General features: G+C 33.4%; 2 protein-coding genes and 1 long non-coding RNA gene across 3 annotated transcripts in view; 2 read left to right on the top strand and 1 right to left on the bottom strand.

Moving 5' to 3' along the window:
* Positions 1 to 6776, top strand: part of LOC133174079 (CD109 antigen-like) — an 80297-nt gene extending 73521 nt beyond the window's left edge. The window contains exon 26 of the mRNA XM_061309120.1: positions 6685 to 6776. Within this exon, the coding sequence (XP_061165104.1) occupies positions 6685 to 6776 (92 nt within the window). The remainder of the gene's footprint in view (positions 1 to 6684) is intronic.
* Positions 2271 to 3718, top strand: LOC133174311 (uncharacterized). Its single transcript, XR_009719113.1, has 3 exons — positions 2271 to 2343; positions 2802 to 2879; positions 3680 to 3718. It is a non-coding gene; the product is annotated as an uncharacterized LOC133174311 (long non-coding RNA).
* Positions 6777 to 12280: 5504 nt separating the features above from the next.
* LOC133174077 (FMRFamide peptide receptor frpr-18-like) lies at positions 12281 to 15094 on the bottom strand. The gene is made up of 3 exons (XM_061309119.1): positions 14618 to 15094; positions 12699 to 13067; positions 12281 to 12475 (listed from the first exon to the last, which is right to left on the bottom strand). Exons 1-3 carry the CDS (start codon positions 15092 to 15094, stop codon positions 12281 to 12283), a joined length of 1041 nt encoding a protein of 346 aa, XP_061165103.1.
* Positions 15095 to 15625: the final 531 nt, after the last annotated feature.

Below are 15625 nucleotides of genomic sequence, written 5' to 3'. Positions count from 1 at the left end.
ATACTGATTGACGTTTTTAAAACTAATTGATAGGCTATTATTTTCAATGAATTGTTTTCGGATATTTCCGTTTGCCCGAACATGACAAAGAGCACACAGCAGGTTGACAGGTGATGCTTACTCCTCCGTGACACCTGATCCCTCGTCTTATGTTTTTAGAGGTCCTTGTTTGCTCTGCCCTCGATTTTTTATTGTTTCATTGGACTTTTGAACTTGATTACTGTTCGTTATCTTCATATCTTATAATAATATAATCAGCTTGAGTGTTCATTGCCATTTGTTCAAACTAATATGGACATTTTTTAATACTTTTGACAAGCACGAAAAAAATTGAATGAAAATTCTTATGGAGATTTCTGAAGGAAATCTGCACTAATACATGTTTTATATCATTTAAATTTTCATTCTTGCAGGTGATACGATGGGTCCATCAATCAGTGGACTTGCATCATTGTTGAAGATGCCATATGGATGTGGGGAACAGAACATGTTGAATTTTGCTCCAAATATTTTTGTATGGAAATACCTAACAATAACAAATAATCTCACACCAGTCCTAGAAAAGAAAGCTAAAGAATACACGATCAAAGGTTAATTTGTTTACTTTTTCTTACGATTCTCTAATAGAACTATAAAATAATTGTATCTCGCTTCCATTCTCACTGACCGTGTAGTGTAGGGCGTCGCCGCGAGAATTCTATCGGCATCGAAGGCAAGTTTTTTTGACTTGCCTAGATGGCTGAGCGGTCTAGCGCGTTGTTCTTGTACTGCTAGGAGAAAGATTCCGTAGGTCGAGAGTTCAACCCCGGGTTGGGGCGGAAGTGGGTATCCTTATAAAAGAATTTCTTTGTGTTTTCTACAATGTATATGTTCAAAATTAAAACTTTCGGCATGCGTTTGAGATATTTGTTCTTGCTTCTTTCCGGTTACCAGAGGCAAATGACATACAGGGTGTTTCATAATATATGTTACATTTTTAAATCTAACTATTTTTCTTATCTATCATAATTCTATTACAAACTATATATCATTTTAAACATCAAATCCTGCATTTTTATTCCATATGAAAAAAGTCAAGGAAATCTTGGTATCACAATGATTAATTGTGACATAAACGCCGATGTCATAATTTGAATATTTTTCGAAGTGGAATTATTTTATCAAAATATTGCTGAATTGTAAAGCTGTTTTTTCAATACATGTCGCCAATATTCATTCAGAAGTTGATGAAGGAAACATTCCAAAAAATGGAAGCTTTTTAGGATGCTTATCAGAAGGTTAGTAACAAGTTTGAAGGACAGGGACGGGTAATATGCGATAAATGACACGGTACTCCAGAAAGCCTAAGGACTTCAATAATCGAAGATTTAATTGGTGAAGTGAGACTCTTAGATAGTTTAGCAAACTCCTGAGAAAAGTGTCAGAACGATGTTTTCGAAAATTGATGCTGGCAACATCAGCATTTGAAGCATATATTGAAATTCGAAATATGATATGAAGTTATCAGCGTACAAATTTTCAATAATGCTATACCCCAAGAAAAGAGATTGATCTCTGCATTCGCCAATCTCAATCTTTGGGCCTTTTTCTGTAGGGGTTCTTTAGGAATAGGGTCTACAATCCTAGAACGCAGATACTGAATGAGCTCAAAAAAAAAATAATAAACCTTCAAATGAGGAGTGTCTAAGCAAAAATGTGTTACAAGATTATACCAATTTCGAAAAGCAACTTTCAATTGTAGTTGATATAGTGGAGATCATTAAAACATGTAGTGTGGGCTTTTGACGTTGTGAAATTCAACGTAACAAAAATGACGTAATTAAGAAATTTCACCAATTTTCATTAATGTTTGAGATTTCGTCCAGTGTGTAATATTTTAGTTGTTAATGGTATATAATGAATCTTATAGATACATGCATCAAGTTGATAAAAACACTTGTCTATATTTTTTTCTTGTGTTTGTGAAATTGAAGCTTCAAAATGTAACATATATTATGAAACACCCTGTATGTCCATACAGACGGATCATACAGCGCTTTTGGAAGAAGTGACGCTTCAGGCAGTACTTGGTAAGAAGCTGATTTGTTTACCTATATTCGAGTTTGATTAAACTTTAAATGCAAACAAATATTTGAAGAATCAATGTCCTTTTGGGAAATAAAAAATTCAAACTTTTTTATGGTAATCTATAATAATCAAATTTGTTAGATATGAGAAAAGATATCTTTTTAATTCTTAATTCTGATGGAGACCTTCGGGATACTTTTCGGGTGGCTTGTTTCTCAGCAAAACAAAAATGGAACGTTCAGAGAACCAGGCAGAGTTATACGTAATAGAATGCAGGTAAAAGTAATTGTATCATATGTAAGAATATCAGGGACGGCGTCTTAATTATGTTTCGTAAAAAATATAAAAGGTGAAGTTATCGAACAGTGATCGATTAAAAAAAATCTATAAATAATAAAAATATGTGAAGAGGTGGGATCAGGTACCTAGGAGGAGTAAGCATCTCCTGTTGGCCGGTCAATTTATACAATTTATATTAACAAAAATTTCCAAAGTTCCGTGTATAAGCACCTGTCCATGTCATCTAGGGATTTATAAACAATCACACACACACACACACACACACACACACACCCTCACACACACACACACACATATTTATTTATTTAATTGTAAAGCACAGAATTATCTACAGCTGTCTTTAGAAATTGAAAAAATGTACATCATTGAATCTGTTGTCTTCGATTCTGTACAAACAAACTACATACCTCACACACGTATTTTTGTATTTTAAGGGCGGTTCAGCAGCAGGCGAGAGGACTCTCACGGCGTTTTCTATTATCGCTCTCAAAGAAGCTGAGAACATGCAGGGAGTATGTCTCTTTTAAATGGTTATCTTGACACTGACAGAAAGGTTAGTGATATAAAAATAAATATTTTTAAATGAATTGATCAATTTTGACTCGTCGTAGAAATGCATTTTTTCTTTTTCTTCCTGGCAATCAGATCTATGTACTACATTAAAATGTGAAAAGTGTTCTGAGCTCAATAAACGTAGGCAAGTTCCTAATAATTGTCATTCTTTGATAACCAAGTAAAAGAGGTACTATTATCTCCAAATAATTTGTACCTAATCATCAAGATTGATTTCTGAAGTTTACACATGAATTAGCCATTGAAATGATTGATTGATTGATTGATTGATTGATTGATTGATTGATTGTTGTTTTACCTCCCTTTCGACAATTTTTCACTCATACAAAGACGACACCATATACCGGTGAAGGGCTTCAAATTTACGCCTTTACTCGGCACTCATGGCCATTGGGAGGGATCTTTATCGTGCCAACGCCTGCCGTGACACGGGGCCTCGGTTTTTAAGGTCTCATTCGAAGAACCCGCAACTTTCACTTCAAAGTTCCGAGCACCTGGCAAAGGAACAGTTGCTACCTATTTTTTATCGACTTAGATCAGTCGCGACCGAGATTGAACTCACGGCCTTCCGATCACGGAGCGAGCGCTCTACCGACTAAGCTACCGTGACGGCGCCATTGAAATGATCCATTCTTATAAACAGTTGTTAACGTTATTGACATCATCTTTTGAGAACACTGGCTGGTATTTGAACGACTCTATTCATATTTGACTAAAACAACATATTTATTTTAAATAGAGCAAAAGTCAAGAAAAGTCTCTATTTGATGAAAGAAGATTGCAAAGAATATTTTTTGGAGAACAGGTTTAGTAGAATGTGAACTTCTTAAGTTTTGATTCTATTCATACTTTTAATTGATCTTGGGATAGACTTTTTACAAGATACTAGTATAATTTCATAAAATATTAGCAGATAAAGTTATCCAATAGACAAGAATTATCATTCAGTTTGTAAATTAACAGGTATGGGAACGGACAAGTGGAGCAATACAGAAAGCCAGGACTTACCTGGAAGGTGATATAGATCTAATGGAGGATGTTTACGAGCTCTCGTTGGATACGCTTTATTAATAAGTGACAGCTCAAGAGTCAGCGAAGTGATTAACAAACTCAATCGTAAAGCTTATGTGTATGAAGGTATATATATGATATCTTATATATTTTATGAATAAATACAAAGAATGCACTGTTTTACACTTTTTTTTCTATCACATTCTACACAAAGATATCTGTTGTCTTTTTTATAAATCCAGCTGGACTTAGATATTGGTCCAATCCAGGAACAGGTATTCAGTGGAAGGGATGGGCTCCTCCTAAAAACCAGGCCAAGGCTGTGGACATAGAAACCACAGCATATGCTCTTCTGAGTCTAGCTATAAATAAAGACTTAGAAGGGGGGTTACCTGTTCTCAAATGGATTACCTCCCAGCGTAACCCTGAAGGAGGATTTGTATCAACACAAGTACTGATTTATGTGTTAGATTTCGATGTATATATCGTTCACAATTCTCAAACAGACTTTAGCATAAAAAGTTGCTATTTTGTATCTGTTTTTTTTTTATTCTTTTATAAAACACTATATCTTGGTACTGTTTTGCATCTGCTAATTTTTTTTGTTTATGGGACACTATCGTGGCACTCCAAGCCTTGGCAGAATTTGCTACAATGGTTCTACAGTCCAAACATAAACATGCGTGTAAGACTTCTCAGCAAAACATTGGGTGCACCATTCCAGCACGAATTTAATGTAACGCGGGAAAACGCACTCATTCTTCAGACCACAGATGTGCGTATAGCTATAATCAAATATTCCCATTGAAAAGAATACGCATTTTGCTATTTATATTTGAGCATAATATAGATTTTTAACGTTTGAATAGATTCCAATAGAAGTGAAAAGCATTGGTGTCATGGCAGAGGGATCAGGCATAGCATTAGCTGAGGTTAGATACTGCTTACAAATAGTATACATTTCTTCCTTTATATCCATTTTCGTGATTAGATGAAGTTAAAAATAGATAAAATTTTATTGCTTACAAACAGTATTTCTTTCCTTATATTCCACTTTTTTTTTTTTTTTTTTTTTTTTTTTTTTTTTTTGAAAATATAATTCTTTGCTTTTTTCGGCAGATATCAACTTACTTCAACATTAATGAAGACATTGAAGTTTCCTCTTTCGACGTTAATGTGACGCTGATAAATGAAACAACAAAAGGGTTCACAGTGAAAATATGTGGAAGGTAATTACAAATCTAATGATCATTAAAATAATGTTATCAATTTATTGTCAATATTTATTATTTCTTTAAGATGGCTCAAAGAAGGTCACTCTGGAATGGATTTGATGGATATCGGAATACCCTCGGGAATGACCCCTGATTTGGATACACTTGATACATCTCAAGCTCCTGTGTATAAAAGGAATGAAATGGGATATAGGAAACTATCTTTGTATTTTGATGAGGTATTTGTTTTGTATTCTTTCAATTATTTTACAACTGTTTTAAAATTTTGTTGTTTTTTTAAAGATTAAATAAGAAAAAAATAATTAATTGATAGCAGCACGTTTTCATGTCTTTAGTTTGACAGACAAGCTCAGTGTGCCTCTGTATATATGGCCAACACAGATAAAGTAGCAGAGAAGCAGCCATCTGTCATAAGGCTCTATGATTATTACGAACCAAGTAAGTACTAATGAATAAAACATTGATATTTTAGTCCAAATGAAATGTTTTATACAAGGGGTGATAAAAAAGTTCGCGAACTAATTGAATTACTTCCTTAAAAGAAATTAAACGAGGTTTCAGTGTTCATTATTCTTTAAAGTAGTCCTGTCCGATTTTAATGCACATCTGCAATAGTTCTGTCCATGCGCGAATCACGTGATCCAGGTGGTCACGTGACATGCTTCGTAGCGGTCTGTTCACAGAGGCTAAGAGATTTTTCCATGTCTTACATTTCTTACCATGCAAGTAATTTTTTATAACAAGAACATACCTTCTGTCATAAATGACCAAATCTCGGCAATAGGATGGGTGGATAAGGATATCCCTTCCCAGAATTTGCATGCTGACCATCACAAACCGAGTCCTCTGTCTCGGGAGCGTCGTTTATCCAATGTTGAAAAGGTATGAGCGCCTTCTTTTTTTCATATCTCATATGTTTAAAGTCTAAAGTAAACGATAATTTAGGGATTTAATAATTATACTATTGCTCAGATATTCAACTATTTTTCTTACTGTAACTTAGCGATCTTTCACAACTAATTGCTCAACTAAGGACACATCTTTTTACTGGCTTGCTCTCGCTGGGCAATAGAACAAACATCATTTTTAACCATCTCCCCGCCTTCACTAAAACATTCAATCCAATTAATGATTGAACTTCTGGTAAGTCTTTTGTCTTCATAAACCTTGTACAAATTATAATATTCTACTGCAAAGAGATTTCCGAGATATACGTTAAACTTTACAGCCGTTCGTTGCTCGAGTACGACTGAGTCAGCCATTTTTTTTGTCACAAGTGACCTACATACTGACGTCATTTTCACATTGTGACGTCACAAACACGGAGCAAGACATTATAAAACATCTGCTATTTATAGAACATGTGAATGACTATATGTGTGCCAAATTTCATTCTGATCTGAATTGTGTGTTTTTTAAATATAGAGATAGTTCGCGAACTTTTTGATCACCCCTCGTATCTTAATTTTATGCTGAGATTAATCCGTTTTTCCATCAGAAAATCAAGCAACCATATTTTATACGTCAAATGTTATGGCGGACTCGGGAGTGTGTGATGTTTGTGGTATGGAGTGCTTCTGCGCAGACTAGGTAAAATAGAAATAAATTACTCCGTCAAACAGCCTCAAGTGAAAATAACAGGCACATACTCTATTTTAGACAAAAGTTTTAATAATTTGTAACATATTTTAATTTCAAATGTAGAAGTATATCTTGTAATTTTAATTTGTATTTTTTCTTTTTCTTTTCAGTCTTAACTATATGGCAGATGAAACCTTGATTTCATATACAATTATGGACTCTTTTGGTGGTGAATATGGTTTGTTATTCACCAGCAAAATATCAATATTGACCGAAGCCACTTTGCTTAGGCTAATAAGTGTAAGGTTGCCAATATTTTTACTTTGTCATTTTATTAAGAAATAGTTCTTCGGGCTTTATGGAATTTGATCTCGTGACCAATCCGTATTTATATCCCGATAGATGTTTAAAAATGATACATTATTACTTATATTTACATTTATGACTAATTCATATTTTATATTTTTCCTAATTATAATCTTTAACGCGTGAAATGTTTTATTTTTCAAACTCAACGGCACGTATTTGATCCATTGATGCGCGTCGACCCTTTATGACGTCACTGAGAAATTACGTCGAACGTTTATGACGCGAGGAACCCGTGTTTATACGGATGTAGATACGCATTGCTTTTAATACTGTTATATAAAAGAAAACATTTGCAAATGTAAATATTGTAAATTAAATGGTCACTAAAGCTTGTGTGCTTTTATTTAAATGAATGATACTTTACACATTATTTCAGTCTATTTTTCTCTTTTTATAAAAGGCATTATCTAACTTCAGTTCAAATTGACCTTTCTTTACTTACTGAAATTTTAAAATTACACATATACTTATGTTAACATTAGGTTTTTGTTATTCAATAAGTTTTTTTTTTTTTAAATTACAGTTTTGCAAATTTGAGGCAATCTTCTCCCTTTATCTATTTATTCCTTGACGTTTTTCTAGCAATCAATTTAACAGTTAGACTTGATAGCCTTTACCGAAGGAGGCAAACAAAGCCCCAACAATTTAATAAAATATGTCAGTCAATATAGGACCTTATGATAGCTCAAGGTCATTGTAACGACCTTTAATTTTTTAAAAAAAAAAATGCTGAATTTAAACGAGGATGTTAGAATCAATTTATCATCATATAAAATTTCAGTAACCTGCCCCTTGCTTTGATCGTTTTCAAGCATTACTTGAGTATATTTATATAGCAATTTTCTGTTATCATCCTCCAAATTATTGAAAACTCGATAGCATACTCTGAGTACGATCATTCTTTATACTAAGGCAGCCTACAGACAACTAAGTTGACGTTCCAGAGATTTCAAATACCACATTGAAAGCCAGCATTTTGTAAATTCTATTGTCGTTATAATGACCTTGTTGGCAGATATAGCCTTTCATTGGTTTGAATTTTGATTAGCATATTTAAAACCATTTTAGGACTTATTTTTACCTAATTAGACGGAATAATCCCTCTACCTGACCAATAAATAGGGCTAGTGGTGAGTGTGACCGGTCGAAAGGGAAGAATAGTACCTTGTACTAATCGGGTTACCTTCTATAAATAAAGCATTATTTTTATTATTATTATTAAAGGGGATGCTTACTCCTCCTAGGCACCTGATTCCACCTCTGGAATTTTCGAGGGCACGTAATCTATGCCCTGGTCACATATTTTTGAAGGATTTTTTGTTTTTGTTTTTATGTAAATAAAGGTGCAACATGAGTGTTATATAACACTACTATTGTTTTGCCTGATGTACATAATTCCTTGATTAATTTTTACAAGAACTTTTATTTGTTTTAAAAGATCATGTTATAAAATGTTTCATGACAAGTTTACAAATGAGTGTGTGATAAATTAGTGAGTGGTTACATGAGCACAAACAAACAGAGATAATAAAAAGTTTATTCACAGGTTCTTACGACAAAAATCAAAACAAATGATACATTGTACAAACATTATACCATAAAAATACAACTCTTCGATTTAATACATTTAATTTAGCAAAATTGACTACTATTTTTTTTGCATGTTCCTTAAAACATACGTTAGCGTTCTTGTGTTCTCTTAGATGCAACAGATAGATTTTAACTACCAAAAGTTAGGTACATGGTAATAATAAATAATACTATGGATGATTTAAAGCTTGTCATTTACAAGATATATATCTTAAATCTGTATCAATTGTTCTGTGAATGTGAGAGATAAGTATTCAATTCTTCGAATGTTCCAACATTTCAAAATAGAAATTAAAAAAGAAAATTTATGTAAATTTGGTTGATTTTAACAAAAATCGTGATCTACTAGTACATGAATATATTAAGTTTGTCATGAAAAAAATTGCCACAATTTTCATAAATAATGTAGATTGCGTGATCCTCTGGACAACCTTAGGTATTCCAACGTTTTGTTTATCTATATGCCGAAAAATCTTCAAAATATGTTAACAACTAAGATTATATACAGTTATTCTTAGATTATGTTGATTTAGAATTGTTCAAAGTTTTGTATTTAGAGATAAATAGGAAATGTCACAAGAGAAACTTACCATGAAAACGAAAACACAATGATATTTTGAGTTCCTATAGAGCTTATGAATGAAAAAGAAAAAAGTTAACATAGATTTTAGAGGTACTTCATGATAAGAAACGTATTGACAAGGGGAATTTTTTTTCCTAATCTTTAAATTAAAAAATGCATGAACGTAAGCACAACATGAAAACTACAAATAAATAAAGACAAGTGACTAATGCAAAACCTGATTTCTGAATATGAACAAAACTAAACCCAATTCTCTGAGAAATCTGTGGATAACTTCGATGTACAGAATTCAATGTTCTGTTTCATATTCTTACATGTGTATTTAAAAGTCAAACAAAAATATAATTTTTATCAGCATTTTGATATAATTACTGTTTACTGTATTTTCTGAAATCCACGAATAAATTTGTATATTTTAAAATACTCAACCCTTGTATACCACTTTGCTTTAAAATCAATAAATTTTAAGAAGGCTGACATTTTGAAACAATTTAAAAATCATTCCCTTTTTTAAAATGCAGTGAAACGCTGTATTATTAAATCAAAGTTTGATTAACATGAATCTGCGTTTCTATATCAATAGTAAGTTTAATTATGTTTCAAAACCAATGGGGGATTATGAAATATCTTATTTATTTTATATAAGAAAGCATGGCAACACAATTTATTGAAATGGGAAAAAAGATATCTTTAGCTTTGGATTTATTGATTGATTGATATTTTACGCCAAATCGGCACTATTTCAGTCATATATCGGCGATTTTAGCTTTGGAAAGACTTTGTTTTTATCATATCTTGTTCTACTGTAACCAGATAACAAGAGTGATCAAAGGGACCAAGTCATTAAAACAAATTGATTGAGCTCAGAAAAAGACACGAATAAATGGAAAGTTTGCCAATGCAGAATTTTTTTTCTACTCATTGACCAGAAAAACAAATATTTTGTCTAATTACATAACATATAAAGTACGAAAGCCTGTTAGGATAAATCTAGGGAGAAAAAATTTTAAAGGGCGTTATAACGCCTTTCAAAAAGGCGTTATAACGCGAAAAAAGGCGTTATTACGCCTTTTCAAAAGGCGTTATTACGATTTTCAAAAAGGAGTTATTACGCCTTTCCAAAAAGCGTTATTACGACTTTTCAAAAGGCGTTATTACGCCTTCTCAAAAGGCGTTATAACGCCTTTTGATAGCCATTCTTATGTCTTTGACTTTGATATTGAAGAGGTGGGGGGTGGGCAGCCCATCAAAAAATTGACAAGAAAACAAAAAAAAACAAGAAACAAAATATGAAAAATTTAATCAAATCCATCTTTATTTATGCAATATTTAATAGTATTTTCTGTGTTCCTGCACATCTCACAAACTATTGTCAACACTTTACTTGTGAAAATCTAGGATATAGGCTGATGAAGCTTGGGGCTTTGCTGGCCAGGTATTAAAAAATCATGTCAAATTAGAAAATATTATTCTCTCCTCTTGGATAAAAGCAGGCAAACTTTTTGCATGTGGTATAATGAGAAATTAGCCTTCAAACAAATTGGTGAAATCAATGACCCTTGGTAGAGGTGTCTGGAATCAGAGAAGGACTAAGTTGGTTTAACATTGAAAATATATTACGCATTTAAAAATCTTTTTCCTGGAAATCTAATTGCAATCTGTTTAAATTATTTTTTGAAAATTAATTGTGAAATTCATGTCCCGAGGGTACGTTTCAACCCCTCCCCCCCCCTTCCGGCGTGGGCTAAGCTTGTCATGTATTGAAAATAAAAGGCGTAATAACACCTTTTGGAAAAGCTTAATAACGCCTTTTGAAAAGCCGTAATATCACTTTTTGAAAAGGCGTTATAATGCTATTTTGAAAGGAATAATAACGCCTTTTGGAAAGGCGTAAATACGACTTTTGAAAAGGCGTAATAACGCCTTTTTTCGCGTTATAATGTCTTTTTGAAAGGCATTATAACGCCTTTTAAATTTTTTTTATCCATAGATTAACCCTAACAAGCTTTCGTTAGTTATATGGTTCTGTATATAGACAAAATATTTGCTCTTCTGGTCAATGAGTAGAAAAAAAATCTGCATTGACAAACTTTCCATTTATTCGTGTCTTTTTCTGAGCTCTATCAATTCCTTTTTTATTGACTTCTTCTCTACATTTATGTATAGAGCAGAGAGCGCTTCTTATTAACACTGCGCGGTGTCTCTCGTGTTTTTTTTCCCGTCGTCTGTATGTCACACCTTATATCTTGAGAACTGTTATAGGTATAGATTTAAATCTTACGCCTTTTGAAAAGGCGTAATTAGCCTTTTGAAAAGGCGTAATTATGCCTTTGTAGAAGGCGTAATAACGCCTTTTTTTGCGCCAATACGCCTTTGCAAAATGCGTTATAACGCCTTTCAATTTTTTTTTTCTCCATAGATTGATCCTTATAGGCTTACGTAATAACGAACAATATGTGAAAAGACCTTCGGAAAACCCCGCTTAATATTTCTCCATCTTCTCCGTCATCTCCGATTTATTTTGTTTTATCTTTCTCATTAATATTCATTTTATGTAGTTCTAGTACAAGTTTAGTCTTAACTTACCTGAGAAGGAGGTAAATTTAAATATTAAAAGAAGCGTTTGTATGTATGTTAGACGACGCAAACTGATGTGGATATAAATATCAGGCCCGTAGGAAGCAATTTCAGTTGGAGGAGGGGGGCGCAGCCATACATTTTTAGTTTAGTTGGAGGGGCAATATCAACTACCAAAACTTTCTTTACAAGCAAAAAAAAAAAATCATCAGACGATTTTATTGAGGGGGCACAAGCATATTGTTGCCATGTTTTCTATCTATAGTATTCTATAAATCGGCAAAATTATTGGGGGATATATATATATATATATATATATATATATATATATATATATATATATGAAAGCTTATTTCGCATCCTTGTATTTCGTACTGTATTAGTTTTGAAGGGATCACTCGGTAGATTCTTCATGTGACGTGACATCATCTTCGAACACCTGTTCGTGCAGCCATCCAAACACCTTTTTGAGTTCCCTACAGAATCGATCATAAAACAGTGCGTAGAAAACGATGTTGACGGAAGAGCGGATCACAACTACGAGTAATGTCAAGGACCACGCTTCCTCAAAGATGGCAATGTCATTCATCTAAAATTATAAAAAATGGGAGTTTTTTGTAATTGCATCTAAATGAGAAAACATGTGCTTCAGATAACGTTGGTAAATGCTGAGCTGAAAGTCTGTTATTATTTGTATGAGTAAAGATCTGAAACGATGTCATTCGTGTTACGTGAATAAAACTTAATTTGATCCAAATTCTATTACATAATACAGAATTTCATACGAACCAATAGGCGTAAACATGACTTACCCTGAAAAACATCAAGTAACATTGTGGGGAACATCCTAGCGTCAGAAACAGGAGCGAGGCAAACGACACGTACAGAAGCATGCGTGTTAGCTTGGCCTGTGGCTTCGAAATCTTGGTTGTCTTCAAGTGTCGAACCATTCGGAAGTTCATGAACATCGGCGGATACCAAGCTAAGTTCATGAGGAGGAAGCAGAATACCCAAAAGATGTATTTCTTCTTCATGTCACTGTTTCCAAATTCCGTGTAGACAAAGGAATAAAACGACTCCTCGTTAGGAACATAAGTCAGGAAATGAGGAATGGTGAAAAAGAAGCAAATTCCTGATGTCAGGCAAAGAATTAAATTGACTTTTCTTTTCTTGCACCAAAGCTGTTTAAAACAAAAATAGATAACTGTAAAGTAAGATAAGAAATTATTAAGACAGATATGATTTTTAAATTTCTGTCCTTCTACTCAGATTTTTTATCGGAGTTGCGGGTTCGATTCTCGTTCGCGGTGTTGCGTCAAACATACGGCATGAACATAGGTATTGACTGTTCTTAGCCAAAAGACCGACATGGGAAGTGAAATTCATGGATGAGACCTTAACAACCGGGGTCCCCTGTCCAATAGGCGTTGGCACGATAAAGAACCTTCACTGCTAAATGAATGCCGAGTATAGGTCTTAATTTGTAGCCATTCACCAGCATACGGTGACATCTGTATCTGAGTTAAAAAAAATATCGAATGACGCGTGAAAAACATAGTCAATCAACTTATATTTAACTATGTAATAGTAAAATGTAATATTTTCATACGGCCATCCATCAAATCGATTAAACATCGCCTATTTAATTTAGCAGCCAAGTAAGTAGCTATTTGAAATTTTATTATATAAAGATTAGCTTTTACTTCATAGTTCATAGTAAACATGTCATACTTGTATCTAAAAAAAAATCAGTGATTTTCAAAACTGAAACACTGCTTTCTATATGGTACACAGTGTTAATATTTACTAGGCATTTCGAAAATCAGATAAATCAGAGTAATTCTGATTATGCAGACGTATACATACATAGATTAGGCCTTTCAACTGCCGCTAGGGTTCGATGAAAAGAACGATAACCCTTACCGGATCTTGTTTAGAGCGGGTCCGAGGAAGCTAACTGTTTTTAAGCATGTCAAGTTTTAGCATTTCCAAAGTATTCCTTCACTGTCAGCGGAATCCAGTGGTTTTAAAATTTAGCTCAAATGTTAAACTTATTTATCATGTAGTTACCGACACTGTACAATAATATATAAGTGAAATTTTTAATAAAAATAGAAAGTGATATCCATCCCCCTTAATTTTGACCTGATTAAATTCTTATACTTGATGGTTCTTCTTCGTGCTTAGTGAAAAGATTAAGATAATTTATTGTTGCATTTAATTGTAGAAATATGTATATTTATAGATGAAGCACAACAATGCACACACAAAAAACATTGCATTATATTTTCTTCTTCATAACAACTGTCGGAGAGAGTTAAAAATCTTGAATATAGTCCGTTCCCCATTCATTGATCCCGTTATTCCAGGTATAGAGTGAAGACATTCTCCTTGTTTTGGTCAACCCTTTTGTGTACCAAAGAATATAAGGAACCCTTTTGTGAACATAACAATACCAACTGAAGCAGCCTATATGTCATTCCTATAAACGATAACTCAAAAATCGGCACTTTGTTGGTCGTTTTTTACATTTGAGTTACCTGTCCTTAAAACACCACATAGTACAAATCAAATATTAATAATTAATTTTTTTATGATTTAATCAAAGGTATGTATAGGTTATAATCTTCTTTTGAGAATTTCATGTACCTACAAATCTATGTATCAAATGTTTTTTACCTTATGTGCAACTTGAAAAATTAGTTGAAAGGCCTACATAGATGTAACTCACCTTGGCTTTTGATGGACAGCATACATGGATATACCGATCAAAGGTGGCTCCAAACATAAACCAGAGACTGACCATGGAGGCAAAATGGAAACAAGGGTAACCGACATAGGAGTAGAAAGCGCCATAATTAGGGGAAAACCGAAGAAGAGGCTCAATCTGAGGGAGGCTCTCCACCAGAAAGTAGAGAATTAGAACGAACATGTCGACAAAGGACAAAAAGGTCAAATAGTGTCCTGTGGACGATTGTAATGATCTCTTCCTCCAAACAATGAACGAAAGAGTATTCCCGGTGATTCCCAGAGCAACAAAAATGACGCCAATAATGGAGCTGAAGATCCAGTGAAGCGTCCTTAAAATCCTCAGTTCCTCAGATCTTGGAGAAGGTTCATGGTCGTACATGGACAGTGTGACGTTATTTTCTGTATCTCCAAAGTAAGAGATAACAGAGTTATTTGAATGTAATGATATTCTAGCCATCTCTGAGGACTCCAATTCTTCTCAGTGTGGCTGAATATGTTGCCAATACCGTTATGAAATCATTTCATAAGAAGAATAAATGTCAAAGATAACGAGTTTTAATTAACACCTTAATATGTCATTCTTGAAAATTAAAAACTAAGAGACAATAATTGCAAGAAAATAATTATCATCCAGAAACATTACCAATACTAAATAACATTGGAAACCCCTCGCTGGTTGCTAATTATCATTACCAGTATATCATTTAATTTCTATAAAATAATTGAATCTGATTGGATAAAAAATTGTTTTGATAACGGCATCAATAGATTCTGGGGTTCACTTGCACTTAGCAGCCGGAACTACTTTGGCTGACATTACATATTTCCCCTTCCAGACTACTTCGTGGAAAAAATCAAATATTTTAATTAATTTAATTTTCCTGAATTCAAGAATTTGTGCGTTACTTTACTGATTTATTTTCTATTTCGTTCTTACCCCCCTTTGCTCTACAAATTTGATCGTCTGCATGACAAGAATGCAGTAACG

Source organism: Saccostrea echinata, unplaced genomic scaffold, assembly GCF_033153115.1.
Source record: "Saccostrea echinata isolate AGI-Se365-2 ecotype Australia unplaced genomic scaffold, CSIRO_AGI_Sech_v1 ptg000057l, whole genome shotgun sequence".
NCBI classification, from domain to species: domain Eukaryota; kingdom Metazoa; phylum Mollusca; class Bivalvia; order Ostreida; family Ostreidae; genus Saccostrea; species Saccostrea echinata.
Note: the sequence above shows the minus strand (reverse complement) of the source record. Positions and strands in the feature narration are given on the sequence as shown.